The sequence below is a fragment of the Archocentrus centrarchus genome, chromosome 2 (genome assembly GCF_007364275.1).
Source record: "Archocentrus centrarchus isolate MPI-CPG fArcCen1 chromosome 2, fArcCen1, whole genome shotgun sequence".
In the NCBI taxonomy this organism is placed as follows: Eukaryota; Metazoa; Chordata; class Actinopteri; order Cichliformes; family Cichlidae; genus Archocentrus; species Archocentrus centrarchus.
The window spans coordinates 30887319-30911908 of NC_044347.1; the positions used below are offsets into that span (position 1 = coordinate 30887319).

Consider the following 24590-nt stretch of genomic DNA (forward strand, 5'->3'; position numbering starts at 1 on the left):
TGCAGCCTGTAACCATGTAACCGATAGCTGTGAAGCTTAACCATAGCACCGAGTCAGGATCACACTGCTGCACTTCAAAAACAGTTTTTAAAAAAAGACTCCAGCTGTGCTGCCATTAAATCACACATCACGTCCACATAACAACAGCCCAACGACATATAACTACAGCAGTTACACGTGTCATATTTATAACTTAACAGCATGTCACTGCTGTGATCACATGAACATATTGTACCAAACATAGTTGAAGGTGATGATTTTCCTTCTTCCAGCTGCTGCCTGAGCCGTGCTTTGTTGGCTCTGACCTCGGCTCTTTGTTGCTACTTCTAAGCTGGAAAAGCACAAAAATCTTACAGGGCTTCCAATCGGCTCATGTGTGGATGTGTCACAGTCCTTGAATGGAGAGTCACATCAGCAGGGTTTCAGAATTCCAGGTCATCCCGTGGTTCATGTAGTCTTTAGATAGTTCCCAGCAGGCAGCTGGAATATGTTAATACAGAGACAAAGTACTCAGTAAATGCATTGACGTACAGCAGTGTTTTAAACCACAGTGACGTGTCTGTAGTTACATTTCTATTAGTTTTTCTTGTGTTTTCAGTAATCCCACGATAATGCAGACTGAAAGCAATCTTAATGACCGATGAATTTTAAGACATTTCTCTGTCCTGCATGAGGAGCAATCTGCTGTTATATTAAATACATTAACCGGTTATATTAAAAAACACATTGTACTGTGTACCATGTGTCACCATGGAGGTTTTCAAAAGGCATTTTAAGACACTTTAGTGCTTTTAATGCATATTGAGGTTTTTAACACATTTTATTTTTCATGTATTAACACATTTATGTATGGTGTCTTTTACCTTGCACTAAGTCACCACAATGAATTCAATTCAATTCAATTTTATTCATATAGCGCCAAATCACAACAGTCACCGCAAGGTGCTTAAATTGATTAAATTCATTATGTAAATCTTTCATAAACTAGAAGAATAGCATGTCACATAGTTTTTGTGTCCTGTCCCCGATGTTATCATTGTATACAGTCTCCACTGCTGTGTGTCGTCCTGCTCACTGACTCAGAAATAAGAGTATATGTACGATTATCCCACACTGACACCAAGAGGACAAAACTGTTAGCTTTATTTGAAAGAACAATCTTAGCAATTGATTAATAAATATGCAAATAAATCATATTCAAGCATCTCATTTGAACTTTTTTCAAATGTTAGACACACCTGTAAAGGACTGGATTAGGACATGAGATGTGGTTTTATTACACAATGTACATAACGTAATTCAATTAATTGTTGATGTTATAACGTGATGAGCATCATCAGTTACTATGAATTACTATGAAACTACCCTAGGAACCACAAGTAAGCCAGCAGTCTGAGAGAGAAGTGCTCTGTTGGGGTGATATGGGACTATGAGGTCTTTGAGATAAGATGGTGCCTGATTATTCAAGACCTTGTATGTGAGGAGAAGGATTTTAAATTCTATTCTAGATTTAACAGGGAGCCAATGAAGAGAAGCCAATATGGGAGAAATCTGCTCTCTCTTTCTGGTCCCTGTCAGTACTCTAGCTGCAGCATTTTGGATCAGCTGAAGGCTTTTCAGGAAGCTTTTAGGACAGCCTGATAATAATGAATTACAATAATCCAGCCTAGAAGTAATAAATGCATGAATTAGCTTTTCAGCATCACTCTGAGAAAGGATGTTTCTAATTTTAGAAATCTTGCACAAATGCAAAAAAGCGGTCCTACATATTTGTTTAATATGTGCATTGAAGGACATATCCTGGTCAAAAATGACTCCAAGATTTCTCACAGTGTTACTGGAGGCCAAAGTAATGCCATCCAGAGTAAGTATCTGGTTAGACACCATGTTTCTAAGATTTGTGGGGCCGAGAACAAGAACTTCAGTTTGATCTGAATTTAGAAGCAGGAAATTAGAGGTCATCCAGGCCTTAATATCTTTAAGACATTCCTGCAGTTTAACTAATTGATGTGTGTCATGTGGCTTCATTGATAGGTAAAGCTGAGTATCATCTGCATAACAATGAAAATTGATGCAGTGCTTTCTAATAATACTGCCTAAGGGAAGCATGTATAATGTAAATAAAATTGGTCCTAGCACAGAACCCTGTGGAACTCCATAATTAACCTTAGTGTGTGAAGAAGACTCCCCATTTACATGAACAAATTGGAGTCTATGAGATAAATATGACTCAAACCACTGCAGTGCAGTACCTTTAATACCTATAGTATGCTCTAATCTCTGTAATAAAATGTTATGGTCAACAGTATCAAAGCTGCACTGAGGTCCAACAGGACAAGAACAGAGATGAGTCCACTGTCAGAGGCTCTAAGAAGATCATTGGTAACCTTCACTAATGCTGTTTCTGTACTGTGATGAATTCTGAAACCTGACTGAAACTCTTCAAATAAACCGTTCCTCTGCAGATGATCAGTTAGCTGTTTTACAACTACTCTTTCAAGAGTCTTTGAGAGAAAAGGAAGGTTGGAGATTGGCCTATAATTAGCTAAGACAGCTGGGTCAGTGATGCTTTTTAAGTAGAGGTTTAATTACAGCCACCTTGAAGGTCTGTGGTACATAGCCAACTAATAAAGACTGATTGATCATTTTTTAAGATTGAAGCATCAATAATTGGAAAGACTTCTTTGAACAGTCTAGTAGGAATGGGATCTAATAAACATGTTTCTGGTTTGGAGGAAGTAACTATTGAAGTTAACTCTGAAAGAACAACTGGAGCAAAAGAGTCTAAACAAATACCAGCAGTGCTGAAAGCAGCCGAACATGAAGAATAATCTTTGAGATGGTTATGAATAATTTTTTCTCTAATGTCTAAAATTTTATTTGTAAAGAAATCCATGAAGTCACTACTAGTTAAAGTGAAAGGAATACTCGGCTCTACAGAGCTCTGACTCTTTGTCAGCCTGGCTACAGTGCTGAAAACAAACCTGGGGTTGTTCTTATTTTCTTCAATCAGTGATGAGTAGTAAGATGTCCTAGCTTTACGGAGGCTAACCCTTTTTCCAGGCTAAACGAAGATCTTCTAAATTAGTGAGACACAGTTTCCTCTCCAGCTCAGTGAAGATGACAGTGGAAGAATTACATTATATCTTTTATATCCTTAAACTTAGTTACATCAATTTCAGAAAGACTTCTACTGTAACTAAATGTATTCTCCACTGCAGTGTAATCCATTGTTCTAAATATAAATAAAATTTTGCGTGTATACAACTCAAACTTGCATGAACAATGGTCCCAAGTTGCATTTCATAGGTGTCATCGCAGTTCCTAAGATCTCTAGTAAATTAAATATGGGTTAAGGAGATTATTGCATTCTGTTTTTATTTACATTTCATACACCTTCCCAACTTGATTGAAATTGGGGTTGTACAAACTAGCTAAATACTTGGTCACATTTTCCTGTTTCTCTGTGCGACCTGGACCTGCTATGTGCTGCAGCCTGAAGGCAGAGTTGACCTGCCAAGGCTAGCATAGTTGTTGGCCTACTCCATACAGTGTGGTGGGTCTGTCAAAGTTGGAGTACCAGTACCTGCAGCACAGCTGAACCTGGCCTTGGACTGTGTGTCTGGATTGTGTTTGCCCCCATAATTTGTGTGTGTGAAATACGGTAGCCAGGGCTATTACCCCTTAATATGAGTATTTGTTTAATAATTATATTTTAACATTTTTATGTCCACACCACTGACTATTGGTCAGTCCTAGAATCTGTTACAGGTGTCTGACACAGGCAGCTTTCTGCTGTTGGAGCCTCTTGGAGCATTTTTAATGGACTACCTGCCTCACATTGTGACTTGCTGTGTGGTGCAGTTCATCCAACGAGTTTGTGCTTCAGTTTTTGTGAGAGACATTCTAGTATTTTATTAGTCCTTTACTTGGTACTGATCAGACATGTGTGTCTTTGCATTGCAGCCCTACACTTTATGAATGTAGCTTCCTAACCAAGCTGCCTAGTATCAGCTGGGAAATGAGCACTCCATCCAAATATGTTAATTTCTGGCTCCAAAAAAGCCAAAGTGGCAGGGACCAAAATGCTACTTTGAAGAGACCAAAACCAACAGTTGACAACATGGTGGCTACATGCATCTTTTCTATTGTCTGAGGTTCAGTTACAGGTGCATAGCTCATCTGATATTTATCAAATATAAATATTTTGGATGGCTTAAGAAAAATTAATTTCAGCTTTCTTTTGCCTTTCACTTACATTCTCAGAAATGCACTGCATCAAACCAACCTCGTCTGTTCGGTTCTGTTCTGCAGTCTCTGTCTTTGTCTTCACTGTGTTAAACATATTTAGACTGTCTGAGAAGAACATTTGATACTCTAGGCTGAGCTATTTCTGCCTGCACAGTGAGCCTGTCTGCAGCCCTCTGTAGTAGAACCTCAGTCTTCTCTCATATAAAGCTTATATATATATATATATATATATATATATATATATATATATATATATATATATATATATATATATATATATATATATATATATATATATATATATATATATAAACAAACCTTTGGTTCATGGTTCAATCAACAATAGTAGAAGCTGAATCAGAGTGCAGCGCTTTGCTTTTTTCATAGCTTTGTTTCTCAGTGGTCAAAGGTCATGGTTAAATACTGAGGGAAAATGCATGAATGGGAAGCAGAGAAAAATAAATCAAAGTGCACGCGGGTAAAGAGAGCTATATTCTGACATGTAATTTATCTGGAGTTAAAAACATCTTTGTACAGGGTCTCCAGAGGGTAACAAAAGGCTGAACACATACAACACAGATGTAAAATGGTAACAGTCCAGACACAAATATACTACTAATAAATAGAGACAAGAAGTATATACAGCATTTACAGAGTGTGGGGGAGCTACATGGCATTTGCAAAACAACAAATTTTATTTCAGGTTTTTAATTTTTTTATGGTACCACTCAATGACACTGACATTACATTGTGCATTCCCAGATGTGGTAAATACTTTAGTCAGCTACTGGCAGCTCAGAGATACACAACGTGTCCCTTAGTGATGGTGCTCAGACACACTGACCGCAGCAACGCTGCACACCAAAGGAGAGGCAGCTTCATGCTTCCGGGTGGCAGGGGGCAGCAGCTGGAGCTTTGTGTTTTGCTTTTTGTTTTACAGGCTGTTTAGTTTCACACCCTCACATGCATCATTGACCTGCGTGTCTCTGAAATGCCAGCATCTTTGATAAAATCATAGCATTTGATGTCCTAGACAGGAGAAATTTTATTTACTTAATTACTTTATACTATATATTACTAGGTAACAGCAATAGATTATGTCAGCATTAAATGGATAATCAGATTCAAATGAATCATTCTTTATTGATTTAAGATTTAGGACATTTTCTCACCTGCTTGTTTTCTTGACATTACTTTTGATCCTTGGTTTATTATGGTGAAACAGACCTTAGTGCACTTCAGTAAAATTATTCTCCAATATGTGTTTACGGAGTGAAAGCTGTTAACATATCTTCTTCACCTTTGGTGTGATTTCAGCTCTAAGTGTGCCACAGAGCAAACCTTCAGAAGACTCCTCTGAAAACACAAATTACAAACAGAGCTCATGCTGAACTCATAAGCAGTTCAGATAAATTGGAAAAAGGATGAGTACAAGATTATATATGATGTTTAATATGTTAAGCTGTGTGAGTTTCTATGACCCCACACATAACACGAGGCTTAAGTAAAGTTCTTGTTCTAATGACTGTATTAAAAGCATGAGAATTGGTCTATTGTGACAGAGTGACTAAAGTGATAAACTGTGAAATGAGTTCAGAGCTTTTTTACCTTTTGATACAACATGCAATACATTTGAGGTTTGGGCAGTGTGCTGGCACATTGTTTAAAAATGATGTAACTGTATCCAGCCCTACAGCAGTGAAACTGCTATAGCATCTATGTCAACATGCTATTATTACATATCACAAACAAGCACTGACTGAGCTGGAGTCAAAGGGCAGAACAGGGGAAGATCTCCAGCTGTGGTTCTGACGCTGACAGCAGCATGAAGAAGAACAGCTCGGTCCACTATAAGACACGGCGGGGAGGGATTCAAACGTTTCATCTCGATCAAGAAGCCACACGATGCTGCACGTATCAGGTAGCATCACCGCTCTTCATCCTGAGTTTGGGAGACTCGGTTCATGCAGGCCGTCTGGTCTCAGTGTCTGTCAGTGATCGGCTGTTTATGATGCTTCCTCAGTCTTGATCCTGAAAGGGGGGATTTATATTTTAATGCCAACTCATACAAGTGGAAAATTACATAATTAAGCTGCTCATACGTTTGATGCTCTGCAGCAGCAACTTTTTTGATTTGATTTTGTTCTCAAAAAATGGCACAAAACTTTCTGCAGGAGAGTGTCGCCAATGCAAACACAAGAACACAAGAGCTTGTTTTTCCACTGGAGACACCTCTGCCTGTGTGGACTGCAGTGTTTGTCCACTGCACTGAAGACCCACAGCATGAGTTTCAGGCTTTTGTGCCTCTTGCCTGCAAAATATTAATCACATTATGAAAATCTCTTGAAAGAGCCAGGCCGCTGCTTGTGGAGCCTGCTGATCAACATCAAAGTGAAGGACACGTTCATGACTGTGGTAAGTAATCATCACGTGTATAAACAGTCAATGCTGGACAGCTAGCTTGGCTCAGGCTAACTCCACTAAGTGGAGCTCTGTTAGCTGGCTCTGTGAGAGACTGGCTGTGTCAGGATGACTCACAGCAACAGGTATGTGTGAATTATATCTCAGCTGTCTGCCTCTCTTCATTTACATGACACCTTCCTGCAGGTTTGTGTGAAGGTGTGGGTATTTTTATTAGAACTCGAGCAACAGCAGGAGAGACGCAAACAGATATGAAGGACTGACAGCAGGCAGAAGGAAAACACAACATCATGTCATCCTGGTGGATGTGCATTTAGGCCGTCACATTATTCAGGCAGGCTTTGCTGCTTCCCGATCAGAGTGGGAACACCACGTAGACGAGGAGGGAATCAGAACATTTCCAAACGGAGCAGGCACCCAGCACCATCACTTTTTTATTTTAAGGATTTTTGCCATTTTACATTTGTCTTTACTTACTGACCATTCAGCCTAAAAATATGACTTTTGGCCACTATCACAGTTACACTCTGTGATGGAGGGCCATGAAGAGGGCCCAGAATACAGTCAGTTCCAGAAATATTTGGTCAGTATTATTTTGTAATGTTGCAACAATGGATTTTCAATCAAACGACGTTGTCATTTTGAATAAAGGGGGAAATGAGCTTTTCCATCAGTGTTTTCTATTTGATTTTTGAATCTCTTACTGTGCTTTAAGGTGCTTGGGTATCCAGGTGTCTGGAAGGTTCTGCTGGTTGCAGGACCTTCACCCACTGGTGTGATGGCGTGTACCTCCAGCCTGTACAGGCTGGCAGGACGTAGACCTGGCACCACCAGGACATTACCATCCTGAAAGAGAGGAGAAAGCGAGTCAAGGGGAAGTATGGGACAAAGTGTGAAATACTCAGGCTGTAAGATAGGACAGGTTAAAGTCTCCTCGAAGCTGAAAGTGCACATAAATACACTGATTATGACTTCTCTATCTTTTGTGTTGCCTTTTGCAGTGATGACAGTAATGCCTTCTGTATTGTTAGTGTAAAAGTAAGCTGCAGTTTTGCATTTCTCAAAGACTTTAGAAACTTTAGGCAAGGCTACAGGTTCCAATACTTATTATAAGTCATTGTTTCACTAATAGATGCACCTGGTTTTGCCACAGCAAACCAAATATGTACTGTACAGGTGAGCACAGACACTTCACTGACCGGGGGTAGGATCAGGGACTGGGAGATCAGGGTGTGCGGCAGCTTGATGTTGCAGTTGCGGTTAGTGGGGATAACTTCCGCCCAGGTAACCTGGTAACCAGTCAGCTGCTGATGGTGTGAAGATAAATCCCAGCCAAGATGGCTGTCATGTTGGCACCCAGGACCTCAAACGACGCTGTCAGGTTGGTTGCTTTCACCAGGACCTTCTGAGGAGCCGCAGCTGAAAGATACACAACTGGACAGTTAAATGAAGGCAGAGACTGTTTATCATCTCCGTGAGGAAGCACATGAACAAAGTGCCTGGAAGGAGTATAAAAAAGACAGACTGGAACATGATGACTGGTTAATTTTGAATATTTGTGCATATAAGTCTTTCACAATTGCATTTCATGTCAACATCATTCAGCTCTGCATTTTTGCTGTTCTTGTGCTCCTGTAAGTACGGGCAGGGGTTAAAATGGCACCTTCAGTGGATGAGTCATTCAATCTGACAGATTAATACACATATTAATCTGCATCCTGCTGCTGCTTCCAGCTGACAGCAGTGATAGTGGCTCAGGAATAAGAAAAGGTGTCACAGTGCGGCACTTCAGCAGCTCACTGATGATGAGGAGCTCGCAGAAATGGAGCAACATTTTTAAGTGGTGAGGTCAAATACCGCAGCAGTATCACCAAACCTAAAGCCTTCTCTGTGTGGTCTGTCACACATGGAAGCTAATGAGTGATTGTTATATTTCCCAGAGAGAGAAAAAACTTGGATCTGTATACAGTGTGTAATTGAATTATGTTTTTGTGAATAATCTTGGATGAAAATCTGGGCAGTTTGGTGCAGGCTGAGCTGGTTATTTTACGTTATTGTGGTGAAGTTTATAGTGCTGCATGCTGTGGTGTTCAGGGTCAATGTTAGGTTATACCCAGGGTAGCAGACATCAGTGTAAATGTAAGATGATGATGATGATGATGATGCCATGTCACTGGTGCAGCATCTGCTCGTGTTGTGTTGAATTCATAAGGAGCAGTTAACAGCACGGCTGATCTCAGCCTGTACACAAAGTGAACTCTGCTGGAGCTCACAGTGTAAATTATTACATGACTTGTTTCTGAGTCATTCCGTGCTGCAGCTCATCTTAGGCTGCCCCGTGTGCCAAGTCTGACTTTAACCCTGATTGTGGGTGTTTCAGAGTCCTCTTTGTGTATCATGTTACAAAACCTCACAAACACACTGCAGCATTAATACACTTTTTAGATACATATATGTGAGTCCCTTAGAATTACTTCTTTAAAGAGCAGCCTGGAAACAGATTGTGGTGTAAATGCAGGTAACAGAATTGAAGTGAGGTAATGGGACGGAGCCATGCTTCCTGCTGCTAGAAAACCTTCAGGGCTGCACACATTCATACGTAAATAAATAATCCATGGTTTTAGCTTCAAATCTAAAATCATCAAAACACATTTTCACGACCTGATGTTGTTTGCCTCACCTGTCTCCTGGGGACAGCTGATGGGTTTTGGACTCTTGGCCTGGATGGTGGCACAGGAAGGAGTGTGAAAGCTGGTGCTGGCTGCCAGAGGGCGGCTCTTCTTGCTGACTGGCTGCAGGAGGACTTTATACTTACAGGAGAAGAGTAAGCCCTGCAGGCTGATAAAGCTCTCCTAGATTAGACACACAGGGAGGGAGGATGGCTGCAGACTCATTCCCACTTCAGATTACTGTAAGTCACTTTTCACAGCAGACAAAGCAGCAGTGACTAAGATCAGCTGCTAGTGATGCAGATATTTTCTTGGCTAGCAATAACAAGATTAATAAAAGCTGTCTCTTCTATATTCTGTATTTTATTTTAAGCATTAAATGCTCCTGATTTAACACTGATGATCAGGGTGTTGCTGTTTTATTTGCTCAGGTTTACCTTTGTGATGGTCTTCTCCACAGGTCTGGTCTGGTTGTGTCCGCAGTATTCAGGTCCCCACTGGATTCTGTACAATTCAACTGAAGGATCTACACAAACAACAAGAGATTAACACAGGGAGGACCGGATCTATTCATGCTGTGTCTCATACAGAGACTGTGTCTCATACAGAAACTGTGTCTCATACAGAGGCTGTGTCTCATACAGAGACTGTGTCTCATACAGAGGCTGTGTCTCATACAGAGACTGTGTCTCATATAGATGCTGTGTCTTATACAGAGATTGTGTCTCATACAGAGGCTGTCTCATACAGAGACTGTGTCTCATACAGAGGCTGTGTCTCATACAGAAACTGTGTCTCATACAGAGACTGTCTCATACAGAGGCTGTGTCTCATACAGAGGCTGTGTCTCATACAGAGACTGTGTCTTATACAGAGGCTGTGTCTCATACAGAGTCTGTGTCTCATACAGAGGCTGTGTCTCCATACAGAGACTGTGTCTCATACAGAGATTGTGTCTCATACAGAAACTGTGTCTCATACAGAGCCTGTGTCTCATACAGAGACTGTGTCTCATACAGAGGCTGTGTCTCATACAGAAACTGTGTCTCATACAGAGGCTGTGTCTCATATAGAGGCTGTGTCTCATATAGAGGCTGTGTCTTATACAGAGATTGTGTCTCATACAGAGGCTGTCTCATACAGAGACTGTGTCTCATACAGAGGCTGTGTCTCATACAGAGGCTGTGTCTCATACAGAGACTGTGTCTCATATAGAGGCTGTGTCTTATACAGAGATTGTGTCTCATACAGAGACTGTCTCATACAGAGACTGTGTCTCATACAGAGGCTGTGTCTCATACAGAGACTGTCTCATACAGAGACTGTGTCTCATACAGAGACTGTGTCTCATACAGAGGCTGTGTCTCATACAGAGACTGTGTCTTATACAGAGGCTGTGTCTTATACAGAGATTGTGTCTCATACAGAGACTGTGTCTCATACAGAGACTGTCTCATACAGAGACTGTGTCTCATACAGAGGCTGTGTCTCATACAGAGACTGTGTCTCATACAGAGTCTGTGTCTTATACAGAGATTGTGTCTCATACAGAGGCTGTGTCTCATACAGAGACTGTCTCATACAGAGTCTGTGTCTCATACAGAGTGTGTGTCTCATACAGAGACTGTCTCATACAGAGACTGTGTCTCATACAGAGGCTGTGTCTCATACAGAGACTGTGTCTCATACAGAGACTGTCTCATACAGAGGCTGTGTCTCATACAGAGACTGTGTCTTATACAGAGGCTGTGTCTCATACAGAGACTGTGTCTCATACAGAGGCTGTGTCTCATACAGAGATTGTGTCTCATACAGAAACTGTGTCTCATACAGAGGCTGTGTCTTATACAGAGGCTGTGTCTCATACAGAGACTGTCTCATACACAGACTGTGTCTGATACAGAGGCTGTGTCTCATACAGAGATTGTGTCTCATACAGAGGCTGTGTCTCATACAGAGACTGTGTCTCATACAGAGGCTGTGTCTCATACAGAGGCTGTCTCATACAGAGACTGTGTCTCATACAGAGGCTGTGTCTCATACAGAAACTGTGTCTCATACAGAGGCTGTCTCTCATACAGAGACTGTGTCTCATACAGAAGCTGTCTCTCATACAGAGACTGTGTCTCATACAGAAGCTGTCTCTCATACAGAGACTGTGTCTCATACAGAGGCTGTCTCTAATACAGAGACTGTGTCTCATACAGAGGCTGTCTCTCATACAGAGGCTGTGTCTCATACAGAGACTGTGTCTCATACAGAGATTGTGTCTCATACAGAAACTGTGTCTCATACAGAGGCTGTGTCTTATACAGAGGCTGTGTCTCATACAGAGACTGTCTCATACAGAGACTGTGTCTTATACAGAGGCTGTGTCTCATACAGAGATTGTGTCTCATACAGAGGCTGTGTCTCATACAGAGACTGTGTCTCATACAGAGGCTGTGTCTCATACAGAGGCTGTCTCATACAGAGACTGTGTCTCATACAGAGGCTGTGTCTCATACAGAGGCTGTGTCTCATACAGAAACTGTGTCTCATACAGAGGCTGTCTCTCATACAGAGACTGTGTCTCATACAGAAGCTGTCTCTCATACAGAGACTGTGTCTCATACAGAAGCTGTCTCTCATACAGAGACTGTGTCTCATACAGAGGCTGTCTCTCATACAGAGACTGTGTCTCATACAGAGGCTGTCTCTCATACAGAGGCTGTCTCATACAGAGACTGTGTCTTATACAGAGACTGTGTCTCATACAGAGACTGTCTCATACAGAGGCTGTCTCATACAGAGACTGTGTCTCATACAGAGACTGTGTCTTATACAGAGACTGTGTCTTATACAGAGGCTGTGTCTCATACAGAGGCTGTGTCTTATACAGAGGCTGTGTCTCATACAGAGGCTGTCTCATACAGATACTGTGTCTCATACAGAGGCTGTGTCTTATACAGAGACTGTGTCTCATACAGAGACTGTCTCATACAGAGGCTGTGTCTCATACAGAGACTGTGTCTCATACAGAGGCTGTGTCTCATACAGAGGCTGTGTCTTATACAGAGACTGTCTCATACAGAGGCTGTCTCATACAGAGGCTGTGTCTTATACAGAGGCTGTGTCTCATACAGAGGCTGTCTCATACAGAGGCTGTCTCATACAGAGACTGTGTCTCATATAGAGACTGTGTCTCATACAGAGTCTGTGTCTTATACAGAGGCTGTGTCTCATACAGAGGCTGTCTCATACAGAGTCTGTGTCTCATACAGAGACTGTGTCTCATACAGAGGCTGTGTCTCATACAGAGACTGTGTCTCATACAGAGGCTGTGTCTCATACAGAGACTGTGTCTCATACAGAGGCTGTGTCTCATACAGAGGCTGTGTCTCATACAGAGGCTGTGTCTCATACAGAGACTGTGTCTCATACAGAGGCTGTGTCTCATACAGAGACTGTGTCTCATACAGAGGCTGTGTCTCATACAGAGGCTGTGTCTCATACAGAGGCTGTGTCTCATACAGAGACTGTGTCTCATACAGAGACTGTGTCTCATACAGAGGCTGTGTCTCATACAGAGACTGTGTCTTACCACCTGTCTTTGCCACCTTAAAGGTATTTTTTCTCTCACACAGGTCGCCTACTAGTTAGAAGGTTGGTGGTTCAATCCCACCTGTTCCAGTCTGCATGCTAAAGTGTCCTTGGGCAAGACACTGAAACTGTGTGGGAATATTAGAAAGAAGTGTATGAATGGGTGAATGAGGCATGCTGTACAGAGTGCTCCAGTAGATAACCACTGTATAAGGACCAGTCCACTCCCATCAGGTTTTCATGGAGGTGTCAAGATTGAAATGCACATTCAAGAGAGCCAGTGAGGCATCCGGGTCCGACCCTGGGTTCATCTCCATTCCTCCTTTGCCAGATTATAAGTCCAAGTTTTACATTAGGAACTACTGACCCTGTTTTGCACTGCAGCTTCTGCCCGTCTATGATTTCACCAGGATTGTTAGGCACGTAAATTATTCCAACCATGCAGAAAGATTTAATTGCTAACCTCGTTGTGACCGGGGAACTCTCAGATACATACATTTTGTTCTTATAGAACACGTTCTGCTCTACATGAGCACTTGATACAACATGCCTCATTCACCTGTTCATACGGGTGCTTCCTAGCTAACATTCACACTCTGATGGATGCATCAAGAGCAATCAGGGTTCAGCATCTTGCCCAAGGATACTCTGGCACACAGCCAGGGATCGAACCACCAACCTTCTGATTAGTAGATGACCTGTCCGGGATGATGACACTTGTCTTTACTCACAGGTGCTGTGTCTCACCATGTGACCTTTAATGTGTGCTCTCAGTCACAACCCTGTATCCCTGAGCCTAAAACTTCAACATTCCCATTACTGCTGCATTGATATTCAGCAGCAGTCTCTCTGCAGCGCAGATCATTAAGTCTAATTTCAGCAGTCCTCCAAATCTTTGCTCATATTTGGTTTTTCATCTTTTTTAAAGGTTTTAGCAGAGCTGTGCTTTTTCTTTTTGTTTTAGGGACAGCTGAGCCATCATTTCTATGTGTCATCTAAGCACTGAGCTTCCTGCTAATTCCTGTTTGTCATGTTTGCCCCGTGTAAACCCGCAAACAGCTTCCTGTTTCTGACCTGCATGTAATAACCCACTGATAGAGAAGTGACCTAACAGCAGAGCGAGCAGCTCATTGTATTCATACATGCACGTTTCCTCCACCTTAAATGCCTTTGCTGCACCAAAGCTGTGGATGATCAGTCTTCTGTTTGCAGAGCAGAGAGGTAGGACCTTCCAGTCTGCATCATTGCAGGACGGATTGTTCAGTGATCAGGGATAGATCACAGGAGCAACTAATGCCTCACTCCATGAGACATTTTTTGCATTTTTGCACAGTCCAACATAGGTGACCCTGAGCATGTGCTGTGAGCATGGAACAGGGCCCCATATGTAATAAAACTGTCACAAACAATCATTTGTTCTTTATCGATGAACAGCGTTTTGACTTATTTTGTTTTAACTGTAAATCTGTGTCTGCACGCTGTATGCATGCTTTGTTGTACTGTTGGGCACTGGCTGCTCTGATGCAGCACTTTCCTAACCTGAGACGATAAAGTAACCTTAACCTTAGCTCAGGTTTCAACACTCACTTCAAGCCTGTTATTGATTTAGTGTAACGGGTGGTTAGTTTATGTCTCGTGGAAGTAGAATAGCCTCCTTCCACAACATTAATTACTCATCACAGAAGCTGTGCAGCTGCAGCATTGACTTTTTCACCACAGTGAGTTTAGAAGGTATATTTATGCAGCTCAGTGTTTCTGTCTAGTGTACAAAGATTAAAAAAAGACTTTATCTTTATCTTTCACAGCTAATAATGAGTTCCTGTGAATTACGGTTCAGTAAATTAGAAAATGTGTTCAGGTTGTTATTGATTTACCAGCTTTCTGTCTGTGGCTTTGGACCAGATCAAAACTCCTTTTTCTGGCACATTATCCACGTATTGCAAGATAACGCAAATATTATTTGTGACATGATATATAAGCAGAATCATAATGTTTAACTCTGCTGTACATACCCATGCTTCTCTGCCAGTAAACATGAACCCTGAGCTGTCCGTCCTGGTAGAACGGGGTCCCCACATCCACAGTGTCACCTATGAGGTTTCTTGGATCACTGGTGGCTTTAAAATACACAAAATATCATTGAATTACATATCTGGGCTCCGCCTTCTTAAAACAATACAGTCGTGTGAAAAACTAAAAGTATGCCATGACTCAGTCACAGGTAGAATCACCTTTAGCTGCAGTAAGTTAAGTTATTGCTCCAGGTTTGCAGCATTCATGCACAGCTCTCTGAAGGTCCCACCCCTGCATCTCAGTCAGGCTCAGGTCTGGACTCTGGGCCGTTTCAGCACCTTCATTCTTTTCTTTTGCAGCTGTTCTGTTGGAGATTTGCTGCTGTGCTTGGGATCATTGTCCTGTTGTAAGATGCCAAGGTGCCATCCTCAGCCCTCCACCCCCCGTGCTGTCAGGTGGTGGAGGTGTTTGTGCTGAAACATGAACTGTGCACTATGGCCGACATCTCCACGCTGGGCTTGTCTCTCCAAAGGATGTTGTTCCACACATCATGTGCTGTGCTGCCATGTTAGAGAGAAGACGCCTTCTCCTGTCAGCACAGCCACACAAACCACACTGGTTCAGTCTTTGTCCAGTTGTGCTGTCATGAACTTTGACCTTCAGCATGTTAACTGAGGCCAGTAGATATAGCTCTTGGGATTTTGCCATTTCTGAGTGCTGCACAGTCTGAGCTTGGGGTGAAACTGCTGGGACGTCCACTCCTGGGTAAACTGGTGCTGTAACTGTCTTGAATGTTTTCCACTCATGAAAGATCTTTTTCACTGGAAAATTATGGAATTGTTTGGAAATGGCCTTATGAACCTTCCCAGACTGACGGGCATCAATAACTTTTCTAAGATCATGGCTGATGTTTTTGCTTCTTGGCACCTCACAGCTTCAAACCTGCAAACTTCTGCTTTTATAGAGGTGCTCACACTGGATGGTGATCAGCTAATAAAGTGCATGTGATTAGCAGCAGGACTTAGTTTTCCTCTTCATTCCAATGGAAGCAGAGGGTGTGCTTAGTTGTCCTGTAAAAGCTTTGTTTTTCACAGGACTGTATGTATATGTTACAGAACATCTGCTAATATGAAGCATCACAGTGGATCTCATTAAACATACTGGATAAGCTGCTTGTTTTTTTTTTTTTTACATGTGAATAAATAAGATATTCTGTGGCCACAAGTAAAAAAGGCAACTAAACAGTGTCCACATCTTATTCTTAGCACTTTGACAATGCAGGTCCTGATTGAAAAGCTAAAAAAACAATGAGTTTATTCACAAAGAAAAGAGGATTGATTTACACTGATAACAGCATTTAGTTTCCCTGCTCTTATTATCTCATGGCCATGACTTTATTGTTTCATTCTGGTACATTAGTTACTCATCTGCATGCAACAGGCGCCTCTTCTGTGGAACCAGCTCCCAGCTTGGATTAAGGAGACATACACCCTCTCTATTTTTAAGATTAGGCTTAAAACTTTCCTTTATGATCAAGCTTATAGTTAGGGCTGGATCAGGTGACCCCGAACCCTCCCTTAGTTATGCTGCCTAGGCTGCTGGGGGGTTCCCATGATGCACTGTTTCTTTTCATTCACCTATTTGTTTATACTCCACTCTGTATTTAATCATTAGTTATTATTAATCTCTGTCTCTCCCCCCCTCAGCAGATGACCCCCCCTCCCTGAGCCTGGTTCTGATGGAGGTTTCTTCCTGTTAAAGGGAGTTTTTCCTTCCCACTGTCACCAAGTGCTGCTCATAGGGGGTCGTTTAGACTGTTGGGTTTTCTCTGTATTATTGTAGGGTCTTTAGCTACAATACAAAGCGCCTTGAGGCGACTGTTTATGAACTGATATATCTTGGTTTCAGTTTTTTGATTTGCTTCTGATTTCATGTGATTTTAAATTTTTAAGTTAAATTTTACTCTCTGCAAGCTTCATCATTTTAAGAATTAACACTAAAAGTTTGTCATTTGAATTAAATATAATTCTGTACATTTGATTTTGCCAATTTTATATATAATTTTATTTATTTTATTTTGGGGGGGGGTCATCAGAACCACTAGGATGCACTTTTGTTTATGAACTACATTTTCAAGGTTTTTGAGATGCTTTTTGAAGAGAACTGTGACCTTCTACAAAACTTTCATGGGAATCTCACCAACAGCTGTTAAAATATCTTTCACCAAAACACGCATACTTTCAATTTTAATAGGCTGAAAAAATGTCATGTACAGAAAAGTTGATGTGCTGGTGCACCGTTTCACCTTGAACACTCATTCAAAAAGTGTTTCTTTCTCCCAGTTTCTGCTCTGTAGAAAGGTTGACAGCAACTTCACTTCAATCCTTGTTTCATGATGCACTCACTCTCACACTCATTTCTGTAATTGTCAAGAACATTTTCTATTTTTTCCTTTGTATAATGTCAGCCATCACTTTGAAAGCAGCACCTTGACATTTAGAATTTGAAAGCTAAAAGAGTTTCCAGCCCTGTCACTCTGATAGGTTTGTAGGTGTGGAGTGAAGCTCTGAGATACAGAGGATCAAAGATTTAACATCGCAGTGGGAGAAAATCTCTTAGATATTAAACCCTAAGGTGCTTTTTTTTTCAAAAAAAAAAATGTCACCATAAAAGTGTAAAAGTAAACCTGAAGATTATACAAATGCATTTTGAAAACCAGGAGGAAACTTTGAGTGCAAGACTAAACATCTGAACATGCTCAGAGACTTCTGAAGCAGACGTGAAGATAAACTTTATTCCTTCATGACAAATGCCAATTATACACATTTACATACCATGCTGAGTGGTGAAGTGGAGGACCGCGCGGGGCCCTTTGAACTGAGTTTGTCCCCAGTAGGACACGGCCTGAACCTCCACACTATAACTCCTGTTAGACCTCATGCTGTCCAGCTCCACATGGCTCTGTGCACGCACACACACACACACACACACACACACAGGATTAGGCACATACATACAAATAAACACAATGAGATCCCACACTGTGTTTTTAAAATAATCATTTTAGCCATTCACAGGAATAAAGGTCCTGAATGAACCCTTGGTTTGAGTCCATCCACAGAGAAAACCATGAGCCATGAGCTGATTTCTTATCATATTCATACTGATCAGACTCCATTTCCTGATCTCAGATGCAAACATGCTGCAGTGTTTCTGTAACATCAGAAATGCTGATGTCAGGAGAACCTCTGAGACTGAACAGTAGCAGTAATTTTTATTTTTATTGAAATCTGGTTGGATTTATGATTGTGTTCTCTGTGGTAGCGTTCCTACTGTCTCAGAGTCTTTTATATCTAAAAAGTGACAGTGAGGAGGATGTGTTTCAGAGAGCATTACATAAATATATCCCTTTCCTTAATCTTAAATAGCAGTCGTGTATTTAAAGTGCCTCTGCTGCAGCATCCTCACCTTCCTGACTGTCTTCTTCCTCTTGGTCAGGGATGAGGCAGAAGAATGGCCAACTGCAGTCCAGCTCCAGCTGACCTTGTAGTGGTGGACGGGAACATCCAGGTCAGGAGGCATGCTCCACTCAATCCTGGTTGCTACTGTCCTGCCAGGACCAAAGCTCATATTTGCTACTCTCAGCTCGGTAGGAGCTGGAGGGTTGGCGGGGTCTGAGGGTGACATGTTGGATGTTGTTAGTGTATGTCCACATTACAGACTCACAGTGGGTGATGGAGCCATCCCTGCTCTTCAATCAGTCTCCAGTTAACCTAACATGCATGCTGCTGTGCTGTGGGAGGAACCAGAGCTACAGTAACTCTACCATTACTTTCATTATAAGGAGCCTATCACCACCTTTGCCAGCAGGATTTCTCAGTGGGTTTTTCTTGATGGTTGCTGGTGTTTAGAGCTTGTGTTTCCTAATTCCCCAACCTTATCACAATCAGTCATCAATCTGATGTCTCACTGGCCACAGATGGAAAATTAATGGTAAAACTGTCAGCACATAAGGGCGCCACCTCCATTGTGTCCCTAAATATGGCAGCACAATGCTGCAGACGGGGAGAACGCAGCTCTCATGAACACGTCTGAATCGATTAAGGTTCACATCTTTTCAGCTTGCCGAGGCGGCTCCCTTTGTGCCTGTGGCAGCTATAGAAACCACACAGAGGAAAACAATGAATCCTTTGAGGTTTCTCTGCATTAATTCTATAGCACATATATACAACAATACAACCATCTGTTAAACAGTCGATTCTCTGTTGAATTACCTCTGACTGTAGCAGGGTTCATTAGTTAAACTTGATAAATTGTCAGGAACTTTTGGCTTCTTTAGTCTAAGTTCGTTAAAGAATCTCTTCCCATCTCTTCTGCTTCTAATTCATCCGGTTGCCCTGCTACACTTTCATGTATTCTGTCACTTACTGACCCCTAAACTGTCAAAACCCATTTTGTTTGTAGCTAATGTTGCTGCATGTGGCCGGTTTTACCTCTAACCACATCACCTTTCCTGTCATTCTGCCGCCGCTGGTACAATCCACTTCCTCCCTGTCACCACCGCTGGCTGTTTGAATACAAAGTGTGGCTCTCTTCACTGGCCTACAGTCAAACTGAAGATGCCCACATCACCATGACTAAATCACTAAAGTCAGTCTCTGTTGTCAGATTTCATTGTTGTTGTGAATTCTCCACAGTGTATAGTGTGACTGTGGCCTGAGACAGGCTCCAGTCCCCTGAAAAGCCTGAACTGGAAGAGGAAGTGGATACATGGATGCATGTTTCATCTCTCTGTGTTGATCTCCATTTCATTTGATTTAGTGTTGCTTCATTTTTTAAAGATATTATGCTCATTTCATTAGTTTCAGTACCTTTTAACTCCTTTATTATCAGTCATGCTGAGCTGATCTAACTTGAACTAAAGGTGCTCTACAATGGTCCATTGTGGTTAACGGTTCTGTCTGATACAGTAGGAGCAGGGGCAGAACGTTTGACATGTTCTCTGATGTCAAAATGTAGATTTTTCATCTACACAAGCTGCACTTTAAACATGCACGCACACAGATACATGCAATGTCTGTCTGACCTCTGCTTGAGTGGACGTGTCTGCTGGGCGTGGTGAAACCTCTGGTCCCGTGAGGGTTGACAGCTGCCACTCTGAACTGGTACCAGCGACCTGGCCGGATGTCAGACAGCCGTACTCCCTGCTCTGTGGTCTGTGAGAAAAAATGAAGCCAGTGACGTTTGGCAGAAAACAAGTTGTGTGCCAGAGTTTCATCAGTTTTAGTCCCTGTTTCATTGGTGTTTTGTTACTCTTTAAACGGCGTTTCTTCAGTGCTTCCTCAGTGTTCTGTGAGAGTTTCGTCAGAGTTTCTTCAGATTTTCGTCAATGTTTTGCCAGAGCTTTGTCAGATTTTTGCCAGAGCTTTGCCAGTGCTTCCTCAGCATTTCGTCAGAGTTTCATCAGAGTTTAGTTAGTTTCTACTTTCAGTCTAGTTGATTTTCAACCTTGTTGAGTTTAGGAAAATGTGCAGAATTTTATGCCCTGTAAAACCTTTGTGATAAAATACTGAAGTGACATCTTTGAGTTAACATGTTAGTGTAAAGTTTGGGACACGCTCTACAACAATTGTCCCAGCATGTCACTGTAACACAGGAAGAAATATGGCATGAAGCCCTCCTCTTTCCTTCTTCTAGCTAGGCATTACAGCCAGGCAAGTGTTCAGCAGCGGGGCAGAGCAGCTCTCTCCCAGGGTGTCGGATGCTGTGCTTTTGTCACAGCTGCGGTGCTGGTGTCACAGCAGCTCATCACAGACACACTTGTAAAGGACCACATGGTGTCACATTCAAACCCACTTGACTCATGATCTTTTATAGTTCCTAAACTGAACCAAGTAGTTTTAGTGCCTGAACTGTGCCACCAAGTAAAAGGGAAAGTAAAAAGAGAGAAAAAAGAACCAATCAGCAAATGAAAACAAAAGTGTAAAACACAAATGGCAGTAGGGGTGGGCGGATCGATCTACATATCAAAAGTATTGATACCAATGCTGGTATTGATATCAGATTGATACTAGTGTGATAGGATCCATGCTTTAGTTTGTTCAGTACTGTGTGTTTCTCAGGTTCATCAGAAAGTAGACACATCTGTGCAAACACCTCCTCTCGTGCAGGCACACTTTGCTCCGCCCCCTCCTCTCTGGTCTGCTGTGATTATTTGTCCACTGCAAACAGTGACACGTGCTGGAAGGAAACTCTGTCCTGTGGCAACACCACCAACTGATATAAAGACATGAAAATGAAACCGCTTTTTACTGGGACAAGCAGCAAAAGAAACAAAGAGAGGAGGAAAGCCCTCAGACAGACCCTGACCCCCAGCACAGAGGTCAGAGGTCACTGTCACAGTCCTTTCAGAGAGGCAAAGAATATCCGGTTAGCTTATATAGAGCTCCATAATGGTTCAGGCATCACTCTTGTCTGATTGCCAGCATTGCTTGATGTTAATGTGATTGGTCATCATAGACTGATTACTGAGACTATATTCAGACATTCAAATAATATATTCAGCCAACTGAATTGTGTTAATTATTGTATTGGAAGTGAAAAATATGACTTAAACATCAACTATGAAAAAAGTCTGAATATAATTAATAATAATTGACTGTTTGACTGTCAAGTTTGGTTTCATTTATAATGCACATATAAGACAGAAGCTGAGCCAAAGTGCTTTAAAAACAGCAACATTTACATTCCAGGTCTCCAGAAACACCGTTTGAAAAGCGTGTGAATTATTGTGGAAAGTAACAATCACAGCGAACTAGTGGTCATTAAAATGTGTTCAGAATTTACAAACTGATGATGATTCATCTCATAAACCATGACACACTGCTCTCCCCTACATGGGAGCCTTTGACAGTATCAGTGTTGGTATCAGCAAGGCTGGCCCTGCATTTATTTGGTATTGGCTTGATAGCCACATTTGAGGTATCGCACAACATTCCTGTGTGACAGATGTACTGTATCCCAGTCCCTCTGACCTCCTGACACAGCTTTTACCACTCAGACATTAACTCTTGGCACCTCAGTTGTATTAAGGCACTGACACCCAAGGATCACCTCCTACTATCTTCTTTAACTGTATCTGTGCAGCATCAGCACCGTCGCACACAGTGATCAGATTTAAACCCTATTCAACAATTTCATTATTTTCTGCTGCCATGACAACTGAACCATTATAAATAAGTTACTGAACAGAAGTACAAACCACCTGTTTTTCATATCAGCTTTACACACAGGTGGCAATGTAAGGGAAAAACATGAACCTCAGACCTAAACAGTAAACAGATTCTTCTGCTCTAAAGGATATTTTAATAACATTGCAGCAGATGACCCCCCCCCCTCCCTGAGCCTGGTTCTGATGGAGGTTTCTTCCTGTTAAAAGGGAGTTTTTCCTTCCCACTGTCACCAAGTGCTGCTCATAGGGGGTCGTTTGATTGTTCTAATAATTTAGGGTTTGTACCTTACAATTTAAAGCATCTTAACTGTTGTTGAGGATTGGTGCTATATAAATAAACCTGAATTGAACTGAACTGAATTGAATGGTTCCTCATATTCAGTGGAGGGACAGAAATATTGAAAATATAAATTTAGATTCAAATAAACATGATATAGATGCTTAAATATGCAGTTACCAGCTCTCAAACCAACTGAACACCTAGATTTTGAAACAACATGTCAGACAAGACCTGTGCACAGACCACGGGCCAACCCAGTCCTTTGGTTGTCTCTGACCAATACACATGAGGTCAATGCAAAATTAGTATTCAAACAAAAATAGGTATACATTATGTAGTTATGTCCCATTTTAATTTAGGTAGGTGGGTACAAGCAAATGAGCTCCATAGTCTCCATAGACTCTACAGTCACTGTGGGCTGAATTGCTGCCACTGTAGCAGATGAGGAGCTTGAATCGACCCTCTCGTGCCTGGATGCAGCTGCTGGACCAGCTTCCCACTGTTAGACCCAGCTGAGAGCTAAGCCAAAGGCCTGGGCTGGTTCCAATACTCTGAACACAGGTAAATGACATGTAATTGGTGATGTTACGATCAGCAGGATATAGCAGCTCCACACTTGGCTGAAGGGCTGCTGCTCTTCAGAGGCAGCAACACAACAGAGCTCTTTACACGAGATCAGCTCCACCTGAACTTTGCTGGATCATGTTTTCTATCCACGAACATAAAGTTAACTCTGCATTCCTGCAAAGCCCTCACAGTAATAACACCCTGCAAATCAACATGGTAATATTTAACAAACACCAGCAGCACGCCAGTGAGCAAGACTCAAAGACCCTCTGCTCTTGTATGCATTAAGCCCACCGTGTCTCAGTCCACTAATGCCACTATCTCTCCTTGCAAATGCACACTTACATCTTTAGCAAACAAGATTTCTATTATTATTGAAATCATTACTAGTTATAAACAAAACTTTATACTTCTAAGTGAAACCTGCATTTTATCTATCACTGTCTCACAGTGATTGAATAAAAATTCAATCAGAGGTTCCACAAGGGTCTGTTCTTGGTCCATTACTCAACCTTTACATGAAATGTACATGAACAGTACTTACTCCATGTGAAGGAGTAAGTACTGTACATGTACAGTACTTACTCCTTCACATGGAGGTGACTTTTGCAGCGGATGCAAAATAAAGTGACTAGAACTATAACAAAGTTCACTGTGTTATACCCCAGGGGGCGCTGTGTAGGTCAGTGCTGTTGTTGAGCACTTCAAGTCAGTATGACTGCTGGAGTTTCATTCTTCTCTCCTTCCACACTGAGCCTCTCTCAGTGACGAGCACCTGTCCACTGCCCTGTGCAGCTCAGACGCTGGACCTGACGTTGATGCCCAAACACACTGGATTTCTCTACTGATCAAGAAAGAAGATCAGATAATCTGCAGATGAAGTTATTAAACTCAAGCAAAGCAGCAGCAGCACTTCACGTGTCTGTGTCTGCTTCACATTTCATCGCCTAATTGTAACATCTACTCGTACCAGGAGCACGGTATAAAGAGCTAAAATTAATATTGAGCAGGAGTGAGTTCATTGGTGCAGCCCTCCACAACAGTCCCAGTGTCTCATGTGGCCCCTTGGGAAAGTGACCTGCCCACCGCTGCCTTAGACAGTGCTCTCCACCATCAACAAAACAACAGCAGCAAGTGAAGGATGATCTTTTGAGAGAGCGGGCTTCCATCCTCCAGCAGAGCCACAGAGAATCAATGCTTACAGGAAGACTTTATTTAGATTTTCCCTTGAATTTGTCTGTTTCTGTAAAGTTAAAGATTGGTGGCAGTTGACTAACCTGTGCAACCACTTCCCATGAGGTGGCAGTGTCCTCGCTGGGCTGGATGCCAAAGTTCCACCTCCTCTGCAGAATGTAGACTACAGGCTCGGCTGAAATGTTGAAGCGGGATGACCAGCGCACCTCCAGCTGGCCTGAAGGCAGTTCTTCAAAGGCCAGCTCCTTCCTGGGCTTCAGAGGAGCACCTGGACACAAAATACATCCACCACCAGCAGAGTGAAACTCAGGCGATTTTTGAGTACAGTAGATACATTTTTTAACAAATATACTTTAGGATTTTCATTAAGAAACAAGTACAA

The 24590-nt window shown here is 42.0% G+C and overlaps 1 protein-coding gene across 1 annotated transcript in view; it reads right to left on the reverse strand.

Moving 5' to 3' along the window:
- Positions 1-4722: 4722 nt before the first annotated feature.
- The window catches only part of LOC115799160 (anosmin-1), a 37024-nt gene continuing 17156 nt past the window's right edge, over positions 4723-24590 (reverse strand). The window contains 11 exon segments of the mRNA XM_075074459.1: positions 4723-6282; positions 7377-7518; positions 7872-8008; positions 8011-8091; positions 9353-9524; positions 9779-9867; positions 14936-15040; positions 17771-17897; positions 18405-18610; positions 20023-20152; positions 24292-24476. Coding sequence (XP_074930560.1) covers positions 6233-6282; positions 7377-7518; positions 7872-8008; positions 8011-8091; positions 9353-9524; positions 9779-9867; positions 14936-15040; positions 17771-17897; positions 18405-18610; positions 20023-20152; positions 24292-24476 — 1424 coding nt within the window. The 3' untranslated portion in view covers positions 4723-6232.